This window comes from Nicotiana tomentosiformis, chromosome 2 (assembly GCF_000390325.3).
Source record: "Nicotiana tomentosiformis chromosome 2, ASM39032v3, whole genome shotgun sequence".
Lineage (NCBI taxonomy): Eukaryota > Viridiplantae > Streptophyta > Magnoliopsida > Solanales > Solanaceae > Nicotiana > Nicotiana tomentosiformis.
In genome coordinates, this window is record NC_090813.1 from 96,047,672 (window position 1) to 96,075,557 (window position 27,886).

Consider the following 27,886-nt stretch of genomic DNA (forward strand, 5'->3'; position numbering starts at 1 on the left):
AAATCAAAGCTTAATGAAACAGAAGAAATTACTGAATCCTACATAGTTGAACATCGGCCATCCGCAAAAATAGTCACATCGGAAGAGGAGCAGTTAGAGGAGATGAAAAGGTCTGTAACTGAAATGTAATTTATAATGTTTAATCAAGAAATATATCTTTTCAGTTTTTTAACATAGCACATACAGTTTTTAATATAGCACATTGGCCATCCGCAAAAATAGTCACCCATACGAAAGGATAATGTTTAATGAACAGTCATTTCTTCTGGGTATTTTGATATATAACATATAAATGGAACAAAAACTCAAAAAATTGAGAAATTAGATAAATACATTTCCTAGTATGTAAGAGTTGCTACATCAGCATCTTTTTGCAAATATTGATTCGAATATACTTCGATAAGAGGATTTCGGTCCAAACTACAAAGTAACGTAAATCTTGAAGCTCAAAATACATCTGACCCCGATTGGCTTGTTAGATTAACTTAAAACAAAATAACTACAATCACCAATTGCTACATAGTACTAAAATGTTAATCAAGCAATTTGCTGTAATTAACATATTTGGCTAAAAAGCGTACCAAATTTGCTAATTCAGCAATAGCATATACAGTACTATTTACTTCCGGAAAAAGAAATCGGAGAGCAGGCAAGAAAAGTATCATAAAACGCCATAAAAAAAAATATATTTATTTGAGATTTGGGTAGGGACCGCGCGAACGCAGGCCCCGCTGCCACAAATTATGACGTAGGCTCGACCACTTGGGTCGACCTTAGGCAAGCACCCCTCCAAAGTGCAATGAAGGTCACCAACCTAGGCCATGAGTCTTCATGATCAACCATTGACCCCGTCCAGGTAAGTATGTTTCAAAGTAGCTCCCTCCTCCCCTTTTATATTACTCCAGCACCTTGCCTGCATTTGATTTTGCCGGTGTGGGATAATGCTCACACACTTGTTTCACAAACTAAGCAATAGCTTATAAAAAGAGTCACTTACTTAAATTACCATAATGCTTGGACAATCGCAAATGTAGAATTTCCTTTACAATCAGTTCCCTTCAGATATTCAGTTTTATATAGGCACCAAAAGAACAATAAACAGATTTTCTTTTCATATGCAAATATAGAATTTCCTTTGTGTTGTGGAAGTTTGCATAGCACAAGGACAAAATGTTAGTAGAGACAATGCCCCTGTTGGTTTTGTTCTTAATATGTTTATTGACACAACTAATAATAGAATCGTTAACCTAAGATTAACTTTTAAAATATGAAGGATCTCCATTTTCCTTAGGCGTACCTTTTCTTTGAGTGGTGAAGGTCTACACCCTGGTACTGACTAGTGAATCAGAACCCAGAATCACTTCGTCCAAATGTATATTTCGTTTCTTCTTTTGTTTAATTATCTGTTATTATTAATCACAATTTTATGAAACTGCAGCAAGACAAACCAAGGACGAAACTCCAGCCAGAATTGGTGCAAGAATGAAACTAAAGATGGAAAGTTCAAATTTGGAGTTGTTTGAAGTGGTATATAATGAGGTGAAGCTAATCTAATTAGGAAATTTTACCTCCTATAGCAAACGTACACACCCTATTTATTATAAACCAAAATTATTTTAAAATATTACTTTCTATAGCTACCTTTTTATATTTTATAGCAAAATAAGTATTTACGGTATATACTACCATTGAGGTATAAAATAAGGCATGCAATACGCTATTTATGTTTTTTCTCTCTTAGACAGCTGGACATACCTATTTTTAAGGTGATTGTCGTTACTGTATTCATGAATATATGGCGCGAATACATGTGAATACATGCGCGTACAGCTGGACTGCCCTGATTTTAAGTGCTTTTTACTGTTGTATTCATGAATACAACAACGCGAATACATATGAATACATGCGCAACTGGACTGCCCTGATTTTAGGCGCTTTTTGTTGTTGTATTCATGAATACATGGCGTGAATACATGCGCGTACAACTGGACTGCCCTGATTTTAGGCGCTTTTTACTGTTGTATTCATGAATACAGCAGCGCAAATACTTGTGAATACATGCGCGTACAGCTGAACTGCCCTAATTTTAGGCGCTTTTGCTGTTGTATTCATGAATACATGGCGCGAATATATGTGAATACATGCGTACAACTGGACTACCCTTATTTTTAGGTCTTTTTTGCTGCTGTATTCATGAATACAGCAGCGCGAATACAACGAATACACTACCGTAACAACTGAATATTAGCTATAGGAAATTAATAGCCACTAAACAATAGTGATTTGTGAAAATTCCTTATCTAATTAATTCATTTCGGGATAAAACTAGGCAGAGATGGCCCGTACCGGCATGAGCCCAATATTGTGAAAATAGGAGGGGAACTTTACATAACTGTCACAATTTAAAAGAAATATAACAAATTTGTAGCATGAAATCCAATATTACAGTTGTGGCAGAAAAATATTTATATTTGTAGCTCACAGTTCCATTAAAATAGGAATATTAATATTAATCTTTAAGCATAAGCAATTTGAATAGAAAGTCAATAATTCTTTTGTACAAAAATCATGCCTTTTTTCTCTTTATCTATTAGCTTTCCTTCTTTTTCTTCATCTTCTTAATTTTATTTTCTGCCGAAGCCAATATATTTTCTAAATTTGTTCCATTCGTTTTCTTTTTAATTGTCTTTCTTAAGTTTTTCTCTTCCTTCTTTCTTCCTTTCTTCGATAATAATATACATTAAAAATATATATTGAATTAACACATATAAAATATACAAAAAATATACATAAAAAATACATCTTCAGTTAAGATGACACTTAGACATTTGAAATATACATAAAAAAAAAATATCTTAAATTTAATTAAGATGGCATATAAATATACAAAAAACATATATATAAAAAATACATCTTGACTTAAAATGGCACTTGACATATAAAATATATTTGAAATATACATTAAAAATACATCTTAAAATAAGATGGCACTTCACAAATAAATATACAAAAATTATATACATAAAAATACATTTTGAATTAAAGTGATACTTGATATACAAAGTATAAAAGACGTATAAACCAATACATCTTGAATTTAGGTGACATTCACATATGCATCAGATTTTAAAAAATGGAGTGAAGAAGATGAATGTTGAGCTTAATTTTTATAATATGCTAATAATGAAAAAAAAAGTGTTCTTTATGCAATAAACAATAAATGATGCTATTTTTTTAAATAATAGTTAAAAAGGGATCAAAGTGTGTAAAAAACTCAAATAGGAATTACCTTAGTTTTGACACAAAAGTGTAGATAGAAGAAATTCAAGTATCCAATTCTACCAATCCAATTCCACCAAACTACAATTTCTCTGATGCTAGTCCAAGTGAAAATATATTAGCTTCAGTAATGGTCTACAGCAGATGCATAACCGGTTAAACATAGAAAAAAAGTGCAGACCTTATTGCTCTGCATTATAAAGAAGGGCCTCATTTTTGGGGAAGATGTATATCAAATAATTAGTACTCTTCAGATACAAGGTTATAGATTCACATGAATGCAGTAATACAAAACCTTTTCATTGTCATTTACCAACAGATTTTGACATTGTTCCACATCAAATAGATAGCGGATCTTATTCATAGCAAAGCAAATCACAAACTATGAGCTTCTCAAACTTCTACTTTGGATATTTCTAGCAAAGTATACTGTTCTTTCTCCAACTGCAGGTATCATTTTGCTGGTTTGGTTGACAAAGTGGACCTTTGAGTGAACTGTCCACCAAAAAAAAATTGTGACCAATAAATTTGTCCTTTTTTTAGCACAAGGACTCCGTCACTTTCTACGAAAATAATGACAAGAAAGTATGGACATGCACCTACCAAACTATACCTTCCTTTTTCTTTTTCATTTGGTTTCAAATTTCATAAATAACAGCTATAAGGCTACCAGAAAGGTTTACCTCTCATCCCTGCTACCTGAAACTTTCAAGCGTTTAGCAGAATTAAAGGGGAAAAAAAAAAGACGACATTGTCAAGTGATTTAATTCAATGAGTGATAAAGCTTGACAATATATCCAAAAGATTATGAAATATCTACACTTGTCGAGCATTTCCAAAACGGGGCACTTTCATCTTCTATGACAGAAACTTATAGCATACTGGACATAAGGTAATGCATCCACTTCGATGATCGATCACTTTACCCCCCTTACACTCTAACGAGCTTTCTTTTTCTTCTTTAAACTCTCTTGATAAACATATTTGAACCAGTCAGTTGCATGAGGTAACCAAGTGAGATATTTATCTAATCATTAAAAATACGGAAAAGTGTCAAATATATCCCTCTACTATTGAATATTGTTTAAAGTTATCCTCCGTTATGCTATTCGATCGAATATATCCCTACCGTCTAACTATTAATCAAATATACCCTTAATTTGACGAAGAGGCCACGTGGAGGGCTTCTGATCCATTTTATGCCCTGTTACCCCTAACCCATAACCCGATCCTTCTCAACACTTAAAGAACTAAACTCTCTCTGGGTTAGGTTCAATTGTGATCAAGCCAAAGGAGTTTGACGAGACAAACTTGTACATCAATTATTTGCCACATGCTCTTGATGATGGTGGTTTGATCAATTTATTCTCTCTTTTTGGTATCATTGTGATGGCTAAAGTTACAAAGGACATTCTAAGTGGTCTGAGTAAAGGTTATGAATTTGTTAAGTATGCGAATATTCAACAAGCTAATAGTGCTATAGCTAGCATGAATGGAGAGTTACGGATTCTTCGAGAGCAGCAAATTCTTGGAACTATTGCTTCCGAACTCAATCTAAGCTTCTCCAATTGATCTCAATTTGTAACCAAATATTCTCAACCAAAATTCGAACAAAGCCCAGTGATTAATTCAAGGAAGCTCAGGTTGTCTTCTTCGCGGAGTCAACTCTAATTTGTTCGATCTAACTTAACCAAAACTTCACAAAATGCACTCAGATTTTACCCACAACTTCTGTACAATGATACGAACAAGACCCAACAAACAATTTGAGCAATAAGAGATGAGGTCAAGAAACCCAGTGCATCTTCTCCACATATTAGGCTTCAAAAATTTTCGATCAAGTTATTGTCAAATCAAATCCAAATGCATTTAGATTTTGAATTCAGGTTCTATCAAGCTTTTACAATAGATTTAAAACTCATCCAGTCGATTTTGATTTAAAAACTTCAGATCTAAGTTCTGAACCAAGCTCAAAGTTGAGTCAATGGTGATCGAAACACCTTTTTTTTTCTTTCTTTTCTCCAATAATGTTCAATCACAAATTTCTTTTCTGTATAATGATACGAACAAGACCCAACAAACAATTTGAGCAATAAGAGATGAGGTCAAGAAACCCAGTGCATCTTCTCCACAGATTAGGCTTCAAAAATTTTCGATCAAGTTATTGTCAAATCAAATCCAAATGCATTCAGATTTTGAATTCAGGTTCTATCAAGCTTTTACAATAGATTTAAAACTCATCCAGTCGATTTTGATTTAAAAACTTCAGATCTAAGTTCTGAACCAAGCTCAAAGTTGAGTCAATGGTGATCGAAACACCTTTTTTTTCTTTCTTTTCTCCAATAATGTTCAATCACGAATTTCTTTTCTGTATAATGATACGAACAAGACCCAACAAACAATTTGAGCAATAAGAGATGAGGTCAAGAAACCCAGTGCATCTTCTCCACAGATTAGGCTTCAAAAATTTTCGATCAAGTTATTGTCAAATCAAATCCAAATGCATTCAGATTTTGAATTCAGGTTCTATCAAGCTTTTACAATAGATTTAAAACTCATCCAGTCGATTTTGATTTAAAAACTTCAGATCTAAGTTCTGAACCAAGCTCAAAGTTGAGTCAATGGTGATCGAAACACCTTTTTTTTTCTTTCTTTTCTCCAATAATGTTCAATCACGAATTTCTTTTCTGTACAATGATACGAACAAGACCCAACAAACAATTTGAGTAATAAGAGATGAGGTCAAGAAACCCGGTGCATCTTCTCCACAGATTAGGCTTCAAAAATTTTCGATCAAGTTATTGTCAAATCAAATCCAAATGCATTCAGATTTTGAATTCAGGTTCTATCAAGCTTTTACAATAGATTTAAAACTCATCCAATCGATTTTGATTTAAAAACTTCAGATCTAAGTTCTGAACCAAACTCAAAGTTGAGTCAATGGTGATCGAAACACCTTTTTTTTCTTTCTTTTCTCCAATAATATTCAATCACGAATTTCAGCTCCCAATAATTATATTCTACAATAATATTCAACGATTTTCAGAAATTTGAACTCAGATTTGCACTTTCAAAAAAGGAATTCTAAGTCGTTTATTAAGAACGTCAAAAAACAAAGAGCATATTTCTATTTTTGGGAGTTTTCGAGCAAAGGAATTTGTTCAGTTATTTAGCTGTTGGGAAGGGTCAGGTTAAGTTTTGGGTATCGGGTATTGAGCATGGGTAATGGGTTGGGGCATAAGATGGCTTAGAAGCCCTCCACGTGGCCCTTCGGTCAATTTAAGGGTATATTTGATCAATAGTTAGACGGTAAGGGTATATTAGATCGAATAGTATAACGGAGGATAACTTTAAACAATATCCAATAGTAAAGGGATATATTTGACCATTTTCCGTTAAAAATAACTTAAGTGCAAAATAAAAAAAAAGTTTAATATGTTATACAATATTACCGGGTATTTGTAGAAAGTAGAATGAAAAACTACAGTGTTTAAGTCAGAAGTAGGTAAAAAGCTGTAAAACTAACCTGCGGGAGAGACCAGACCAGTCTGTTAAAGATAAGAAACACTACAAGAATGAACCTTCGCTTGTACTAACAGACTCAAGGAGACATCTATTTACCAGAGCTAGAAGACGATCCTCAGCTCCATCTCATGGCAGCCTCAAAGCTACTCAAACCTTCAGCAACTATATCCAATAAACCCCTAAACACCACGCCTGGCAGCCACATACACCAAACTTTCACAAATTTAAAGTCAGGATAATAACAGCAGACTTAGATAGGCAACCCTGAAGAAGGCATTGATTACTCATTCCAAACATTGCTTCTGCACACATATTTTCAAAGTTCATTGGAGAAAGGCTTGAAGCTTTCTGTTGGCTATTTGAGAGAGAGATAACAGATAAGATATCTCTTTTTCCTAAATTTTTAGGAATCAAATTGGAAAAACATCAATAAACAAGAGAAAATAGATCTCATGATATGATATCAATCTCATGATACGCAAACTATAAAGTACAAAATAGATCTGGTTAGATCAATAGAAACTGTAGTGAATACTTTAGACATAGACAGTTCAATTGGAACAGCTAGATAATCAATTTTTAAAGAGTAAAATTGTACAGTTAAAATTACATTTAAAAGGAACACTGTTAAAATTTGATTGAGTGGCGGAACAGCGAGAAAGTGCCTCTGATGTCAAACATTTGTTACTTGATTACCCTACCCAACTTACGTCAAAAGGAAATTCAATCAGAAATCATTTCTAGATTGGTCCTACTTTAAACTCTAAATATGATAGGAGAGTACTTGAAGTACACAATGGCCAGTAAGCGTCATGCTGAGACCAACTTATCTGAGCATTAGCAATGGGCTTAGCGATTGGAAGAAGAAAAGAAAAAGAAAGTGTGGTGAAGATGAATTTACCGCAGAACTGTGTGCTCCTCTGCAAAAGGTTATCTGATCAGTTAGCTTGGTTCCAAAAAGCTGAGAACAACTTAATTAGAAGCCCTACTCCTTCAATTCATCACAAAAAGAACCTAGAAAATATGCTTCAACCATCAAAAGCACAAATTGGCAAATATCAGTATCGATCCAAATTGCAAAGCCCCAATTAATATAGACTATATAGTTACAGGTGTTGGCCAGTCAAGAAATTCCATGCCCAGAAGATGAAAGTAGCAGAAATGAGGATATTGCGATTGATGTGTGGGCCTACCAGAAAAGATAAGATTAGGAATGAATATATTAGGGACAAAGTAGGTGTGGCCCATGTGGAAGAGAAGTTGAGGGAATCGAGGTTGAGATGGTTTGGTCATGTGAAGAGGAGAGACGTTGGTGCCCCGGTTAAGAGGTGCGAGAGGTTGCCAGTGGCGAGTCAGAGGAGGAGTAGAGGGAGGCCTAAGAAGAACTGGGATGAGGTAATTAAGCAGGGCATGGCTCTGCTCCAGCTTACCGAGGACATGACCCTCGATAGAAAGGTGTGGAGGTCGAAAATTAGGGTGGTGGGTTGATAGACAGTCTAGAGGTTGCCTTGTCTTACTAGTAGTAGTTGTACTAGTCGGGTACCTTCCTATTCCTAGTCCCTTGTTTATATACGGTATGTCAGTATTAGCAGTGAGATTGGCACTATTCTTGTTGTTTCATTTCCATGGATCTCTGTCATTATCCGTTGTATTATTTGCTTACATTGTCTTATTACATTGTTGTTGCTATTATTTCTTTATTGCTCCATTTTATTTTATTTTTACGTTCTTGAGCCAAGGGTCTTTCGGAAACAGCTTTTCTACCTTCATAGGTATGGGTAAGGTCTGCGTACACACTACCCTCCCCAGACCCTACTTGTGGGATTCCACTGGGTTGTTGTTGTTGTTACAGGTAACAAAATGAACCAACAAAAGTAACAAAAAAGAGGATAGAACTAACCTTGAAATACGTGATAACCTCAAATGGATCCAAAATTAAGGTTTGAAAGTCGGTCACTCAATTTCGCAGAATCTCTATTTTAAAAACTTCTTCGAGCTTCCACATATTGAAGCTGATCTATTTAGTTGTCGAAATGTAACTACTACTACTTAAAAAAACACAAGTATTAATGGAGTGACACGCAAAGGAAAAGATCAGGTGATTCCAGAGGCAAAGAATATAGAAAGAGTGAGAACAAGAGCTGGAGCAGAATGCTCTAAAATCTAGATGAAGAAAACAATCGAGAAGATAGATAATTTGCGCAACGTGGCAGTCTACTTACAGATTAAGAGACAAGCATAATCCAGTGCTACTAAAAGTCTAAAGCCGTGATTTGAAATTTATTGCCTTTAAGCACACACGTCGAAACTCTTCATGTTTCTATATAATAGAATAGAAATATGTATAGTGCCAAATTCAAGCATGAATGACACCGGAGAGCAACCAGCAAGCTCATCCATCATGAAGAAAAAAAAGCATTCTTGTTGTTCACAAGAAAAGCTAAATACAATACCCAGCAATTTCAGCTACAAACCATGTGATAAAAATCATTGTTAATTTATGGTAATGAGTAAACAAAGACAGTAAAACTCATTGTTAGACTGCAATGGTCTCAAACCAAAATTATTGAGGAATAAAGAGGCCACCTGTGATTACAAAGAGGGAAGGCAACTTATAAGTTATAACTGTTGGAGGTACATATTCTGAGTGAACACATGAAGGATTTTACAACACTAGGAAAATTTGATTAAAGAAGACAAGGATAATCTGAAATGCAGCTTAGCTCTCCCAACTCTCCATCAGCTGAGTGGAGAAACTAAGCACCATGCAGTCGACATTTGTAGTTGAAATGCTATTACTAACTCCCAAATATCAAAGTTCTCATGAGCACTTGGATGCTTGAGTTGCGGGAGAGAGAATTGACCATTATCATTTATCACTTTCAAGCAGCGGTATAGTATTCACTCAGCCAGCCAGACCCAACTAAATCAACTGGCATCAGCAATAGATTCTTTCTACATAACAAAGCCTAGCTAAGCTTCATAAGTACGTCACTGGCGGAGCTGACATTTTCCGGTTCCAGCACAAACTGAACACTCGTCTGCTTTCCCAGCAATATGATTTAAGCAATGCTTGATTCTATCATTCACAACGTCCTGTAATAACAATCTTCTAGAATTAGAATTTTAACCTATTAGCTTTCTATAGAAGAATTTCAAAGAGAAAATATTTGGCTGTTTCTAAGGCCTCATTTGTTTGCACTTAATGGAGGTCTGAATCTTAATCATTCAAATCTCAGACATTAAGTGCGTTTGTTTTTAAAATTTTAATCTTAATTATTTAGATCTTAATCATTAAGTGTGTTTGTTTAATTTACTTCACAAACATTTAATGGGTCTGAATAGGCATGTGCGATTAAGATCTATAACAAAGACTTAATTTCATTAAGATGCTATCATCCACATTCATTACTAACTGCCACCACCGCATACCATTATTAACTATCACCACCGCCACCACCCTCATCCTCAACCATAGCTGCCACCACTACCACTACCACCAACCACCACCCCCACCACTATCATCCCCAACCATAACCACACACTCACCCACCTCAACTACCACAACCAACCACCCCATCACCATCAATAACCATAGCTGGCATCGCCCACCATTATAAACTACCACCAACCACTATCACCTTCCTCAATCACAACCGCAATCACCGCCACCACCCACCATTATTAACTATCACCACTACCACCACTATCCTCAACCATAATCTCTATCGCTACCAGTTACCACTAGCTACTACCTAGAACCACCACCATCAACCAAAACCACCACCTCTAGTCGGCACCCACAAGCACTTCCGTTAGCTATCACCGCCACCAACTATATATATATATATATATATATATATATATATATTAAATAACAGATGTTAAAAAGACAAACAATCTTAGTTATTTAGTATTCAGATCATAATACACATCTTAATATTCAGATATCTTAATCTTAATGCACATCTTGATATTCAGATATGTATTATTCAAACGTCTTAATCTTTAAAAAAAAAATGAGGCCTAAATCAACCTTCTAGGACTAAAAATTCAGCCTACAGCTTTAGTATGGAATGATGTCAATGTATAAATATCTGACCATTATGGTCTCCCCATAACACAAAAGTTTGCTAGTTACTTGAGTAACAAAAGTGTTAGGATTTAAATAGGATGGAGCCATTGTCACAAACGAAAGCAGAATGATAACTCAGATCGAACAAAACATTCATTAAAAAAGAATCCTAATACAAGCGCCAGTAGACTAGGAAAGAAAAGGCAACTACTAACCAATTAAAATAAGAAACCCCTAGTTAGGCAAGAACTGCAATATGTACCAATTATAGGTGCAAATATTGGTTGACCTAACCAGCTTAAATGCAAAATAGGGAGTAGGAATAACCTTAGGTTTCAATATGTGTTGGATGCCATATGTAAATGAACAGAATAAATGCTGAGAAAGTAAAGCTAGAGAAGAAGAACAAGAACTTACGACAAGTAACTCATGAAGGCCAAGAGGTGCTGTAATGATATATGATACTCCTGGGTGTTCTTTTGCAGCTTCAGCCGTTAAAGAAGGAATATCCTGAAAAGGGAAAGGTATCAGGTCAAGACCTAGCATAATACATCAAAGGAAATTCTAGATAACCTAGCACAACTTTAGAATACATGAGGTGAACAATACCTGGTTCCAGTGTCGTCCAGGAGAAAGGAAAAACGGGCTCACAATTACTCGACGTGCTCCTCGTTGAACACACAAATTAAATGCATCTCTGATCGATGGTTCTGCTAGCTCCTAATTTGTCATAAAAGAGATAAAGAGGAAACATGAGAGTTCCAACCTTTCAAGAAGATAAAACAGAAAGGAGAATGGAGAGCTTAAGGCTGTGTTTGGGACTAAGTATTCATCAAGGAAAAGAAAATAAATTCATTAGAAATCTATAGTTTTGTACTATGTGGCTAGGGAAAACATTAGGATTCTCTTATTCCTACCACAATCTTACTCCTATCACCACTTCTTCACCAACCCTAAAGAGATCCCTCTATACTTCCAATCCCAAAAATCATTGATTTCCTAGGTTTTCGCACGAGATATATTCTAAAATTTTCTTTTACATAGATTTGATATCATTTTTGTTTCTCAAAAAAGATATACTTTTGATTTTATATTTTTCTTTGCCTTTGCTCTTAACATCCTAACATACTTGTCTTTGCCTTTCTGTGATATAAATTCTAGTATTATTTTTTTCTGAAAAGATATACTTTTGATTTTCATTTTCCTTTGCCTTTTCTCTTAACATCCAAACATAATTTGTCTTTGCTTTTCTGTAATATAAATTCTACGTATTATTTTTTGTATACTTTTGATTTTAGGCCTTTGCTCTTAACATCAAAACATACTTCAAGACTCCACATTTTTATCCTTTTCCATTACATTTTTCTTTCGTCGTCCATTTTCTAATTCCAAACAAACAGACTGTAAAACAAAGACAAAAAAGCTAAGGCATCAGGAATGAAACAATCAACGAACAGCAAGCTCGAAAACGGTAATCATACAAAGAGGGAGGGATAAATCATAAAAACATTATTACCATGTGTGCAGGCTCCACAATGGGGTATTTGGTTCTCTGCCTAAACATTGCTACAAATTCATCTGACAATTTATCATCAAAACTACAACTATAAGCAACTCACAACAAACCAGCAACAAAATTGAAAAAATAAATAAATATGAAGGATGCCAGAAACTAACTTAGCATAAGATTAGACTCTTTTCTGCGGGACCCATGATCCACAATTATAACACCATCGCCTTCTTCTATCCCGTTCAACTCCTCCCTATTTGTAGTGGCCATACAATACCTCTGTGGTAAATATCTGGATTTTGAAGGACCTTTATGCAATTTTACAAATTCAGGAACTGCACTTCCTGGTTTTCTATCTGGGTATGTACTGATTGAGCTTTCATGGTTTCAACAACACAAAAGAACATCAATTTACTCATACATCCAGTTAAAAAATGACTTATGAACTAATTACTAATCAAGAATTAAACTTTATGGTAATTAGAACATGAAGAATCTGTAACATGAAAACACAAGTATAAATTACCTCCTCAAACTGAGATGAGACGTTAAAAACAAAGAATCCATTAACTCTTCCAACACCCCTTAGATTAGTCTTCCATTTTCCGGTACTAAGAGATAAAATCGAACTCCTTTTTATTTGTGGATTAGAAGCGCAACTGAATTAGGGAAGCCCAAACGTAATAGAAGAAGGCCCAGGCCCAAATGAGAAGTATAAAGGTAAGGTAAGCCACAACCTCTGGCCTGTACCCGTCCATACTTTTTTCTTTTTCTTTCTTTTCTTAAATTGAATAATAGCTGTACATTAATTGAAAGAATATTATATAAAGTTTTAAAATTTTCAAATAGGGAGCATACCATGTGCACTGTATATAATGGATAACAAATAGAACTGGGTTCATATTTTTAGATTTGAAACTAAGATTACAATGAGCTACTTGTAGTAGAGGCGAATCAATAATTTATAGTTTATAGGTTTCTATTTATTCTCAAGTTAATATACAATAATGAATAAGCTCTCAATCAAATATTTTTTCATATTAGTCTCATGATACGCGCTTTGTGCGTGTACCTCAACTTAAAAATAACTTTAATTTTATAATAAATGTGAAAATAATTAAATTGAATTTATTTTTCTAAATAGTTATTCGAAGACTTAATTAGTTTCAACATCAGAGGAAATAGTTAAAGTCCTGAATATTAGAACATTGCAATAAATTAGGTAATTTTAGAATCCTAAACATTATAAAAATAATAATATTATAGTTTTGTAATATAATCTTTTTTAAAAGATAATAAGATAAAAAAAAATTAAAAAAAAAGTCTATCAGAAATCTATTTCTAGCATAGATGTTCAAAAGAATATGGAGAAGTGGAGAAAGAAAGTAAATTTGAACCAATTTATTTTCATCTGTGTTTGATAAAAGAGCAAATCATTTCCTTTCATCTAAATTACTTTTATTATTGATAATAATTAGTAAAAAAACATGTAAATTTACAGTAACCATAGAAAAGACGATCTAGCCAATTTCACCATAAAATTGCAATTCTCACTTTAGCCCTTAAAGTCGTATATAGTTCAAACTTCAGACAAGTAACAATCATTTAAGGTAAAGTTTTTAAAGTCTTATATATAGTTCAAACTCCAAACAATGAAAGAAATTTTTCATATTGTAAGAGTTTAATTGTAAAATCCTAAATATCTTTCTAATCCTAAATATAAAATTTCCTACTTGGCACTTCAAAGAAGGAAACTTTTAATTTGTATAATTTTAACTGATTTTAAAGTCCTAAATATTAGATAAATAATTAAAGAATTATTTTTTAGTATAAAATTAATTTTTAAAAGGGTAAAATAGGCGAACAATATTTTCCTAAGGAATTTCATACTTTTATAATAATACATACATAAAAAGATAGATATATAGTAGTATTTAATTAATAAAGGGTAAAAACAAATTCCAAACATGATTACATAGGGTCATAAAACATGAGTGGAGGTTTGCCAAATTTTTCAAAGATTTCTTTTTCCGGAATATTTTGTTTTGTTAGTAAGTATTTCTTTAGAAAGTTTTCAAACTCCTTTTTTTTGGTTGAAGCGTTTTCATGAATAAAAAAATCTCTAATGCAAAACACGTACATAAAAAGAGAATATACCATATTTGTGTTGCACAAAAAATTTCCTCAGTCTCAAAATTATTAAGAAGAAAAAAATGTTTAATCATATAGCAAAGTGGCCTTTGGCGTTGGAAAATGATTGGGTTTGAATTTTATTCTGTTTACGAAAATACTAAGCATGAATAAAGAAAAACTCGTTACCTAAAGTTTGTTTCAAAACATTGAACCTTTGATTTCTAGTCTTTGTGCCAATTCAAATAAGGAAATATATGAGTATAATTTTAGTTAATTTTTTAATTCCTAAATATTAGGAGTTTCTACATAGTTCAAATAAAGAAAGATTTAATAATTAAAATTTTAGTTTATTTTAAAGTCCTACATATTAAAAAAATAATTTAAAATTATAATTTTGTCCAACATGGAATCTGTTTTTAAAGGGCTTTCGTACTTTTAATATAGTATAGATATAGATATAAATATAGATAAGTATAGATATATACATGACCAGCTCTGCTTGTAGTATTGACTAGTAAGGTCACTAATGTAAAAGAAGAATCTACGTTAAATTTTATTAATTTTGGCCAAGATCATGTTTTAGAGCTCAAGTTCAAATATATGGACTTATTTTCAAGAAATCCAAGAAGCCCAAGATTGATTTCAAGAGGCCAAGACCATTTCCCTTCTTAAAATAGGATTTAGTTTATTTCTTTTAGAATAAGATTTTTTCTTTTAGTAGGATTCTAGTTTCTTTTCCTTGTATAATAGGGATTTTACTTTCATTGTCTTTAGTTATTTTATTTCCTTATTAGAATAGGAATTGTAGTCATCAAAGAAGAGACTCTAGGCATATATAAAATGTTCTCTTGCCTTGTAGAATAAAAATTCACGTTTTTTTAGGTTGCCCTAATTTTACAATAGAGTATTTTTCTCTATTTTATCTTTTTTATCCTTATTTTTGGTTCCAAGCAAGGCGGTGATAGTCTTTATCTTATTTTCAATTGCGTGTGGTGTTTCTTTATCACGTTAATTGATTCCAAGTGGTGACTTTAGGAATTTTATAGTTCTTGATCATTCAAGAACACGTTTCTTGATCTAAATTCATTTTTTTATATCATAGAATCATAACTTTCTTTGAACCGGTACAATATCAATATTTACTTTTTTGGAACGAATAAATAATCTTTCTTGTAATTCAGATCGTCATCTTTCACCTCGTTTTTGAATCATTAGATTCCGAGTCCTAAAACTTGAGATACGTTGTTTCTTGAAATCAACCCACAAATTACATTTTTATTTCAAGATCTTGATCCTGGTCGGTCGGTTTTTTGTTAACTCGAAAAATCACATCAGTCACTAACGGTTATTATCGTATAGATACTCTCATTAATAAAACTTTCCTCTTTTAAATCAACACTGGTCTTTCGGCAATTTCCACATCAACAAAAATACTGCAAGTGCTGGATCGATCGAGTGAAAATTAATGAAATACCAACCTCCAAAAAAAAGAATGAAAAATCAACTAGATATGAAGTACCAACCCCCCAAAAAGAAAAATTCAAGAATCAATTCATACAACACGTTTTTTAATATGCTCAACAAACATGTGTTTTGTAATTAGAGCATGGAATAGGCTTAAAAGTCACTCGATACTAACTTCTTGATGGACAAGTTTGTCTTGTTTATTAGTTTTATTTAGCATTATGATTATCGAGATTCTTAACTCTCGTTCGGTCATAGATTTTGGCTTCACTTTTTAAAAAAAAATTAAAATATTGTTTGTTTATGAAATATGATCATATTTTAAGAAAAAAATTCAAACAATTTCTAAGTTCCCAAAAATTAATTTATAGCATATTTTGGATAAAATATTTCTTTCACTCACAAAATTTCAACTTTAATTCGAATAAAATATATGTCCAAAGTATAAAGGTAAGTGTGAAAGCCCATTTTTGAATGGTTGTAACGGGCCACAACCTCCGGGTGAAATTCTAAAATACCCAGATTTACAACTAGTAATTTAAAAATAGTAAAAGCTTTAAAAATAATCAAAATTTAGTCATTTTTCATGTAAAAATAAAATATAAACAAAGCACTTTTAAAAATTCGAAAATATTCCAGCATAATATGCTGGAGTTCGAATTTTTTACATATGAGCTTCCAGCATATTATGCTGGAAGTTTATACGCAGGAGCTCCATAATTTAACATATTATGCTCAAACTTTTCGTGTTTCAGCAAAACAATGACTATTTTTTAATTATCGGTATAAAAATTGGGTAATACATGCTATTTTGACCAACCTCTGGCCTGTAGCCGTCCATACTTTTTTCTTTTTCTTTCTTTTCTTAAATTGAATAATAGTTGTACATTGATTGAAAGAGTATTATATAAAGTTTTAAATTGTTCAAATAGGGAACATACCATGTGCACTGTATATAACGGATAACAAATAGAATTGGGTTCATATTTTAGAATTGAAACTAAGATTAAAATGAGCTACTTGTAGTAGAGGTGAATCCTTAATTTATAAGCTCTCAATAAATATTTATAAATATTTAGTATTTTCTTTATATATATATATATATATATATATATATATATATATATATATATATATATTCTCTTTAATTTAGGCAAAATACATAAGTTATCACCTAAATTATGGATCAAATCTTTATTAAATACTTTCTGATAATAAAAATTATATTACACACTCAATCTTTGAAAAGTGTATCTAAGACACCCACATTTGACAGCTGACATGCGCGTGTTCTACTCGTAAAAGAAGCGAGTTAATGTAAAATATTTGGGTCTAAAGCATTATTTAAATGCCATATGTCTAGTCTTGTTTACTTTTAAATTTGTTTTTTGAGTCAATTCTACTTTTTTCTATTTTTAGTTATTTCATCTCCAAAGAATTTGGTCCCTTTTCCACAACCCACCACCCCACCCGTTTTCTTCTTCCCTTGGACACCTACTTTGTCTTCTCCAGTGATTAAACTCTAAACACAAAAATAATTTTAGAGCTAGATCCAAGTTCTAAATTATTAGTCATCTCCTCCAAGTTTTAACGTTTTCAGATCTGCTAATGACTGGTTTCTCCATTTGTTTCCAGATCTGCTGATTCTTTCTTTGACTTCAAAAATCTAATTTCTTTTATTGAGTGGGTGTGAAGAAGGGGGCTATAGTGTTTGTGGGTTTTGCTCTAAAAACTAATGGTAGTAGTGGTGACTGTTATGACAGTGGTAGTGATAAGTTGGTGGCAATGGTGATTTTAATAGAGAAAAAAACTTTTTTTGTAGAAGAAGATGGATGTTGGGCGGACGTCGAAAATAGTAAAAATGAAGTTGACCCATAACAGAATAGCTAGTCAGAAATATTGGTCCGAAAGACCGCCAAGTGCCATCCATGGCCCAAAACGTCATAGAACTAGGTAGTCAAACAAATTTCATGGACATTTTTAGCTCTTATTCATCTCTAATAGTCAAGCTCCATTGGCAATAGTGAGAAAATGGAATACGGTGCCGCTAACTATGACGTTAATGGTTGAAAGGCGGTGATAGTGTTGTGATTGTGGAGAAGATAATTAAGTGGGGGGAAGATTACTAAAAGCGGGAAAGAGGGATCCTTTTATTTTTTTTAAGGAAAAATGTTAATAAGAGTGTAAATTAGGTTTTTTTTTTTTTTTTGTTCTTACACGTGTCACGGTCTTATTGGCGCGTGTCATTACACATATTTTAAAAATCTGGTCAACAAAAAGATAATGTGTCTTAGTTACAATTTTAAAAGGGTAAGTGTGTAAAATGATTTTCGCTATGTGTCAACTTTGCCCTTTTAAATCAACATTGCTCCTTCGGCAACTTCCACATCAACAAAAATACCGCAAGTGTTGGATCGATCGAGTGAAAAATAATGAAATACAAATCTCCATAAAAAACGAAAAAAATCAACTTGATACGAAATATCAACCCAAAAAAGAAAAATTCAAGAATCAAATCACACTGTTTTGTAATTAGAGCATGGAATAGGCTTAAAAGTCACTCGATACTAACTTCTTGATGGACAAGTTTGTCTTGTTTATTAGTTTTATTTAGCATTATGATTATCGAGATTCTTATAATCCTTTATGTCATTTTAAAATATTTTGGGAGTGGGAAGGGGATCGATACACTTTCCTTATCATGTCCAGAAACTGTCTTTATTTCATTGGAGAAACACTATTCCAAGGAGTGTGGGATTAATCAAATATATATTGAAAGCTGTTATAAGAAACATCAAATTATGGTGGATGTCTACTCTTCCTCCATGATTTTCTCAAATGCTTAATGACATATTCAATGACATATTTCTATGCTTAACTACATATTCAATGACATATTTTTCTTCACTTTTCATGCCTATATAAAGGCCTTGTAATAGATAGAAAAATACACACATTTGAAGAAGAAAATCTCTTCCTTCTCTCTATCTCCATTTCTTGTTCATGTTTTACTAAATTGCTTTTATTTCATAACAACATGTCTTGTTCATGTTTTACTAAGTTACTTTTATTTTATAACACGTTATCAGCACGATGCCCTAATCAATTGAGTTACTTACATCTACAACCTACATCATAAAAGGCATGTTCCTGTCGTGCCTAGTATTCATCTTGAAGATATTTCTCATTTAGCAATTTCAAAGAATAGTATCAAATATAACTGAAGTAACAATAAGGTTGAGGAGAGCAGTACACTGTGATAAGGCATATAATGCTAATGCTAAGATACGTTTTCTAATCCTTTTTAATTAATTCATTTTCTTATTCGTTTTTCTCATAGGTTCTTTATTTGTTATGAATGTTTCCAATGCTAAGTATTTTCTTCTTACAAATCCATCCATATTCTTAAGTGTTTTACTTTATAAAGGAAAATACTTAAATGTAAACTAATTACTACTCCATGTTTTACTTATTTTATTTTGTTGCATTATCAATATCCATTTCAATGAACGAGTTTCTAATATTTGTTATAAGTTTGGTTTGATCTCTTTCATCTCGTATTCTGGTTATATAGATCTTATTATTAGAATCAGAAGTATATAATGATGCAACCAAGAGTTACGTACTAAACCAAAGACCAAAAGAAGTACAAGAAATTGGGGAGCTACTACAGCTTTTGCAAAGTCATTTGAGGAACTTTGGTTCCTTAGTTAAAAAAAAAACAAGAACCTTATGTAAAGTTTCCCTTAACTGAACGTTTTTCTATAAAATATATGCTTGACCATCATACGCCATTCTGAATTTTGAAAAGGTAATGTGAGGTAAGTTTCTCTCTGGTAATCTTAACAGCACAACTAGCATACGTTATTGATAAATAAATATACGATCCAAATGGACAAATATTTTGAATTAGCATTGGCCGATCAAAACTTTTAATTCTCTTATATTGAAAAAAGTTGAGTGAGTTTGTATCTCTGCAACCCAATTTTTTATTATTTGTACATGATAGTACACTTCATTAAATAAATAAAAAAGGGTTTAGTTTCTTGTGACTTAAAAAATACATAACTACTCCTATTTTATAACTGATGTGGGAGGCAGCAAGATGGTAGAGTCATTCCAGTATTGACTTTTTCATTAATGTTAAGGATATTGTCAATGATTTTTTTTCAATTAAAGGTTCTGCTATATCTCTTTGTTTTTCTAGAGAGCATACTACTTAATTTCCATAAAAGTGCATGGTAACTAGTAGTATTATATTATTATATTTGATACATTATTTTTCTTTAATGTTCTAGTCATATCACTTTCATCTTGAAGTAAGCTTATTGCAGCAAAGACCACATGTGAATTTTTAATATTATTTTATATTTTTATATATCTGTTTGACACTAATTACTTAGGTGATTTGAGTAAACGAAAGTCTATTGTTGAGAATTATATCCAAATGACATTATGAATAGTTTAACTCAAGAGGTAAATATTGCCTTCACAATAATAATAATAATAATAATAATAATAATAATAATAATAATAATAATAATAATAATAATAATAATAATAATAATAATAATAATAATAATAATAATAGTAGTTCTTCAAAATGTGAAGGCAATATTTACCATCAAATTGGTATGCAAAATAATAAAGCACGCCACCGATTATGATACATTCATTGAAGAGAATGTGATTTGTGATAAGCATTGAGAATGCAGACCCATTCCTAAAGGTGAATGTTGTAATATGTGATAAAAGTAATGAATAAAGACATGCAATGCATGATTGGATTTGGATGAATACCACACAACTCACCTCTGAGGGAGGTTTGAGTAAAATAAAGAGAATAAATATTATTGTGTGGTTACATGAATATGTCATTGGTCGCGTACATGTGATACGCCAAAAAATATTTTGTTGTGCCTTATAGAAGGTTATTAAAGGCAAAATTAAAGCAAAAAATATCTTTGCTTATGATGATTTTGATAATGACAATTTATTATGATATAATTTTCTCCATGAAGGAGACATTTACTATATGAATGGTGTGACAAAAGATCTTGTAATACAAAAGTTGTTAAGAGCTCCGGAAAAATTAATTTGTTACTACCCGGATGAATAAAAGTATTCACGACATTGATATTGTAAAGTCTCAAAAGAAACTTTTTGAGTTTCAAATGTATAAGTCAAAGTGGTTGGCATATTGAAACTATAAATGAAAGAAATATTAAATATTTTTATATTTCTATAATCATAACGGATAAATATGAAAGATTACTCGATTTTCTTTCTATTTGTATTACACAAATATAAGCATGATGATGGAATCATATTTCACCAGTAAACTAAAGGTTTACTAAAATAAATATTAGTTGGCATGACCGGTTGACCATCTCGGTTCAATTATAATGCGAAAAATTAATTGAGAATTACATTGACATATATTGAAGAAATATAAGATTCTTCAAGAATTCTCTTGTGCTGCTCATTCTCATGATATATCAGTTAAAGTTGGGATTGAATCCTTTGATTTCTGGAACTAATAAAAGGTGATAAATATATGGGCTCAGTCACCTGCCATGTCGACCGTTTACTATTATATGATTTTAATAGATGCATCTATTCTTTGGTCACATGTGCATTTATTATCAACTTGCTGTTTGACTTTTGCAAGATTGATTGCTCAAATTATTAGAGCACAGTTCCAAAATATAAATTATGATTATTTATCTTGATAATACTGGTTTAAATCCAAGTTGGTTTAGCAGAAATTGTATGCCTCCAATTATAACTAAACCATTAGTTATGAGAATAAAATTGCCAAAATAAAATTTGGTATGTGATGTATTATTTAATATACAACAACACTTGTACGCATCTAGTCAAATTAAGATAAGTTCTCCCTATCACAATCGGTTCAGGGTCAGGAACCAAATAATTTTCATCTAGAAATATGAATGTGCTATATGATTTAATTGTTCCACCACAATGTACAAAGATGGATCCCCAAATAAGACTAGGGATATGTGTTGGTGATCCCAACAATAGAGGGAGAAAATGGGCAGCTGAAAAAGTAATGTATGTAATGCATTATTATGAGTACATCGAGATCCTCATACGAGAAAATGTGAACTTAAAGTTCAAGTGATAATTCATTTGCAAAATATTGCCAGACGTATTTGCTGACCCAAAGCTAAATGTCATATTCAGCTGTTAATGCTCCAAATAAAATAAAGTTCATAATGAATAGAGTCCATGGCATGCATAAAGCATAATAGACTAATCGGTTCCAAAGATAAAACTCCTTGAAGAAGGAGATGAGCAAATGTTCAAGATGGTCATAATAAGGAGGCAAGTGCTCTAGAAGAGCACCACGACATAACACTTCATAAGACCTCATGGGAGAGGCTCAGGTACCTGAAAATAATAAGATAAAGAGATCTCAATAAGTTATGTCTTTATTGGGTAATAGTAGAACCGATATAAAATGATCGTCGACGATATTGTTATTATAATGTAGCGCTCAATATTATTAATATTGACGAGGATCTTGAGCTCAAATCTGTCATAAAATTTGGACAGATAATTGATTGGCCAAATAAAAAATACGCAATGAAAATTGATTTCATATGAAAAATATGAAGTTGGACGGATAGTCCCAACACCTGAAAATATAAAGCCAGTGGAGGTATAAATGTGTTCTTGTGCGAAAAAAAAGGTCAAGTCGATAGACATAAAGACGACTTGTGTCACAAGAAGATTTGTAAATATTCTAGCATTGATTATATAGAGACATGTTCTCCTGTGGTGGATGTCGCTATTTTAGGTTTTAATCTGGCAATACAAGAAAAACGTGATATGCGTATAATGGAAATCATTGAAGGATTTAAATTGTTCTGAAGCATATTAAGATTTTCAAGAAATTTATTAAATAAAACTTAAAAAAAAAATCCTTATACGGATTGAACCAATCAGGGCGCATGTGGTATAATCGCCTGAGTGAGTACCTGTTGAAAGAAGAGTACCAGAATGATTCCGTTTGTCCTTGTGTCTTTAAAAAAAAATCTGGATCTAAATTTGTTATAATCACCGTGTATATTGATGATTTAAATACCATTGGAACTCCTAGGGAGCTTCCTAAAGCAGTAGAGCTTCCTAAAGTAGTAGACTATTTAAAGAAAGAATTTGAAATGAAAGATCTTGGAAAGACAAAATTTTGTCTTGGTCTACGAATTGAGTATATGAAAGATGAAATTTTTGTCCATCAATCAGCATACACTAAAATGATTTTAAAGCGATTTTATATGGATAAAGCACATCCATTCCGACCTCATGAAAATAATGAAGAGCTTCTTGGTCCCGACGTACCATATCTTAGTGCAATTGGTGCACTAATGTATCTTTCTAACATTACAAGGTCTGACATAACTTTTTCAGTTAATGTCTTAACAAGATATAGCTCTGCTCCTACAAAGAGACATTGGGATGGAATCAAACACATATTGCGGTATCTAAAAGAGACTACCGATATGGAATTATTTTATAGCAATGATTGCAGTCCTGATCTTGTTGGTTATGCCGATGCTGGGTATTTATATGACCCACAAAAGGTTCGATCTCAAACAGCCTATATGTTTACATATAGAGGTACTGTCATATCTTGGCGATCGACTAAGCAATCAATCGTGACTATTTCATCTAATCATGCTGAGATAATTGCTATTCATGAAGCAAGTCAAGAATGTGTATAGTGAGGTCTATAATACACCTTATTCGAGACAAATGTGGTCTAAAATGTGACAAACTACCCACAATTTTGTATGAAGACAATGCATCATGCATAGCCCAGTTGAAGGGAGGATTCATAAAAGGGGATAGGACAAAGCACATTTCACCAAAGTTATTTTTCACACATGATCTTCAAAAGAATGGTGATATCAATGTGCAACAGATCCGTTCAAGTAATAATATGGCTGATTTGTTCACCAAATCTCTACCGACGTCAACCTTCAAGAAACTAGTATACAAGATTGGGATGCGAAATCTCAAGGATGTGAATTGATGCTCTCATCAGGGGGAGTTAATACGCGTTGTACTCTTTTTCCCTTATAAGGTTTTATCCCACTGGGTTTTTCTTGCAAGGTGTTTTTAACGAGGCAACCAAAAGGCGTATTTCTAAACATGTGTACTCTTTTTCCTTCACTAGGATTTTTTTTCCCATAGGGTTTTTTCCTAATAAGGTTTTAACGAGGCACATTATCTATGGACATCCAAGGGGGAGTGTTATAAGAAACATCAAATTATGGTGGATGTCTACTCTTCCTCCATGATTTTCTCAAATGCTTAATGACATATTCAATGACATATTTCTATGCTTAATGACATATTCAATGACATATTTTTCTTCACTTTTCATGCCTATATAAAGGCCTTGTAATAGATAGAAAAATACACACATTTGAAGAAGAAAATCTCTTCCTTCTCTTTATCTCCATTTCTTGTTCATGTTTTACTAAATTGCTTTTATTTCATAACAACATGTCTTGTTCATGTTTTACTAAGTTACTTTTATTTTATAACAAAAGCTTATTTATATTGCCGTTGTCACATCCAGCATCGAAGGGTGCGCCATGTGCTAGTGATTGCACATTCACACAAATAATATATCCGGCTTTGTGTTCAAATCCCTATTTGAAAAGTGAGTTCTACTATCTACATCAATACATATGACTACTCCATCTTTAGTATAGGATTCGAGCATTGAATAAGAAGTTACTCTTAATAGGATTATTTTATTTTTCAAATAGTATCGGATATGAGCATTTTTATTATCGGATAGATTTGAATTTGTACGTAGTTCTAAAAATATGTGTTATAACTTAATACAAATCGTAGGGATAAATAAGAATATCAAATATGGATTGCAAAGAATGCGAAGTAAACAAGGTTGTAAGGAAGATAATTTTTAGGACTCAGCAAGTTGAATCAATTTATGAAGCTTAAAAGAACAACTCTTCAATATAGGAGAATATGATGCTCGAATTACAATGTAAGTTAAAAACTGCCTTCTACAGAAATGTAGCTATCCTCTTTATAGTGGAGGATCCTACTTTAGATATAATTAAAAATACATATTGAAGAATCCATGATAAATCAGCTTTTTCCTAATTTCCGTCGAGATTCTCTCCCTTAGTGTATTTGCAACGGCTCTTGTCTGTAAGCTCGAACTCGATCGGCCTCGGTGTTGGTCGGTAGTGCTTCTGGAGCTCGATGTGGACTCAGGATCAGGTGATGATTCGGACTCGGTCCCGGTTGGCCTCTGCCCCTTAGGCTCGAAATCATCTCATCTCAGTTCGATTCGGACCCAAGCTCGATGATGACTTCGAACTCAGTGTTTGACCTATACCTGAAATCCAAAGCTTGTTTATACCATCTTCGGAACCCATCTCAAAGTCTTTCTTCGATCCATTATGTTTCGACCTCGATCGATCGTACGAAGGCCGAAATCTATTTTGACCGTATACAGATAGTCCCGTCGTTTCTCAGAAAGGATGTGGTGAGAAACGATATGATTTTTCAACGGCTCGATAGGATTATAAGCTGACGTTTACATTGGACTCGATCATGACGCACATGATAATTGTCCTGTCGAATTAGTCTTTCAAGGCATTTAATGCAAGATTATAAGCTGATGTTTATATTGGACTTGATCATGACGCGCGTGATAGCTGTCCTGTTGATTTAGTCTTTCAAGGCATTTAATGCAGTCAGACGGTGGTTGGCTACCGCTGATACTGAACAACCATTGTTTTAATCTATAAATAGCCCTTCCTTTTATCATTTACCACTTTTACATCTTCAATCTTCCGAATTTTCCAAGTATTTTTTCGTATTCTATGAGTTTATTCGCAAATCTGTGATTCCTCTTTGCAAAATTCTTCTTCTAAACCATCAAATCTTTGTCACATTCTTTAAATCCAAAATGGTGAAGACATCAAAAACCATCCCCCAAAAAGAAAAAGCTTCTTCTTCCCAATCTGTCGCCGACAAAATACCGGTGGATCCACGGCCTGAGGAATGCGTTCCGGCGACGTGTGTTCTTACCTCTGATTTCAAACTTGATAAAGGTTCGCCGGTTCATGGCCGATGTGAGCCTGTATCGAGATATATTTGTTCGATAACCCGGGAGCATATCGAGCGGATAAAAAGATTGTAACTGGGAGAACAAAGAAGTGGTAGTGCCGTCTCCCGAAGAGGATATTACTATTCACGTGAGAGGGTTTTTATGCGTGTATACTTACCCTTTCACGTTAAGTCCCCTCGACCCTGTTATCATAGATTTTTATCATAAATACCTAATAACCCTTGGCCCGATACATCCTTCATTTTTGGCGGATCTTTATTTTGATCCGATATTTTGTGAGTAAAATCGAGGGGATGCCTTTCACCCTCGATCATCTTGTCCGATTATACCATCCTCGCCTTTTTGGAGGAGGGTTAATAAAACTCTAACGTCGAGATACCATGACTCTATTCTCGAGTATAGACAAGGATAAGGATCGAGGCTAGATGGGTAGGTTCGTTTGAGTAAGGACTTCGGACCTGATTTCGACCGAAAAGATGCCTTTTTCCCGAGGAGTGGAACATGAAGCGTAAGTGTAATTCTGATATTATCTCCTATTATTTTGTTCTTTCATTTCCTTTCTCACCAATATTTCCCTTTTATGATGCAGCGGTTCCCTGGATGCCCGACGCAGTGCCCGAGCTCAAGAACTGGGTACGTGATTTGGTTTTGACCTCCTCATATCCCAAAACATAGTAAGCACCTTTCTCGTATCTTTTGGTAGTTCGAATATGATGTTTTTCACATACTTTAATAAATTTTTCCGTATGTAGGTATGAGCAAAGATGCGATTTTGAGGCCCTCAGCCGTCGAGGAAGAGGATTCAGCCTCTGTCCCAAAGCCGGTGAAAGATAAAAAGAGGAAAAGAGCCCCCGTCCTCGAAGATAAAAAACCGAAGAAGAGGACAGCTCGTAAGCCGAACAAAAATATAATTCCTTTGACTGTAGAATCAGTTCTGCGTCTTAGGGATGAAGAAAAAGAAGAAGAAGAAGAAGAAGAAGAAGAGAACGATGGGTCTGTGCTGGCGGTCCGAACGAAGAAGACCACCGACGTTCCACATGCAGCTGGATCGATGGTGGTTCATAAGGCTCCGCCTCGAACTGAGGATATATCAGAGAAAGATTTGGGCAGAGTCTCCAGTTGTTGGAGATCGAAGACGCTTCCCATCGAAGCCAACGGATGGGGGATATGTCTGAAGGGGCTCTTCCTGAATCTTTTCGAACCGAAGAGAATGCCCCAGGTGATTCACTTGGGGCAGTAGCAATTGAAGACTCACCCACCTTCCCTGCATTTTCAGTAGGGGCGATTCGGGAAGCCCAAGCATTGGGGGCGCTCGAATTAGATAGGCCTCATGATGGAGAGGATCCTCGTCGTGACATGTTTATCAGTGTCGAGGACGCTAACGGTACAAGTGATGTATCCGATCTTTTTCACGGAGTGCAGCAGGCTTTGAATCAGGTAAGCCTTAAATTATATGGCGTTACCTTTAAGTTTGCCTTTTCTTTTCTAACTTTGTTTCTTCTTTCTTTGTAGGCCGCGACAGTTCATCAACCAAAACAATAAAGAGCTCACGGCTCCATCACAATGAGTACGAAAATCTTACAAAAATATTCAGGAATAAATAATTCAGGAAAATAATATTTCATAATCTTTAATACGTTGCTTCAATATTAAATTTAAAATTTGTCAAATACTTCATATTAATAATATTTAATTTAAAGAAAATCAACCTTCAATTAATGCACATAATAAAAGAAACCAAGTTTTAACTAAACAGGTA

General features: G+C 33.3%; 1 protein-coding gene, 1 long non-coding RNA gene and 1 other non-coding gene across 3 annotated transcripts; all 3 read right to left on the reverse strand.

Annotated features, from left to right (window-relative positions):
- Positions 1 to 452: 452 nt before the first annotated feature.
- LOC104120868 (uncharacterized) lies at positions 453 to 3,517 on the reverse strand. Its single transcript, XR_004503555.2, has 2 exons — positions 3,290 to 3,517; positions 453 to 913 (listed from the first exon to the last, which is right to left on the reverse strand). It is a non-coding gene; the product is annotated as an uncharacterized lncRNA (long non-coding RNA).
- LOC117273554 (U1 spliceosomal RNA) lies at positions 705 to 864 on the reverse strand. The gene has a single exon (XR_004503556.1). It is a non-coding gene; the product is annotated as a U1 spliceosomal RNA (small nuclear RNA).
- Positions 3,518 to 9,282: 5,765 nt separating the features above from the next.
- On the reverse strand, positions 9,283 to 13,055 carry LOC104120867 (sirohydrochlorin ferrochelatase, chloroplastic). Its single transcript, XM_009632739.4, has 6 exons — positions 12,916 to 13,055; positions 12,557 to 12,765; positions 12,396 to 12,457; positions 11,489 to 11,599; positions 11,297 to 11,389; positions 9,283 to 9,900 (listed from the first exon to the last, which is right to left on the reverse strand). The coding sequence occupies exons 1-6, from the start codon at positions 12,954 to 12,956 to the stop codon at positions 9,796 to 9,798; spliced, it is 621 nt and encodes a 206-aa protein (XP_009631034.1). The 5' UTR covers positions 12,957 to 13,055; the 3' UTR covers positions 9,283 to 9,795.
- Positions 13,056 to 27,886: the final 14,831 nt, after the last annotated feature.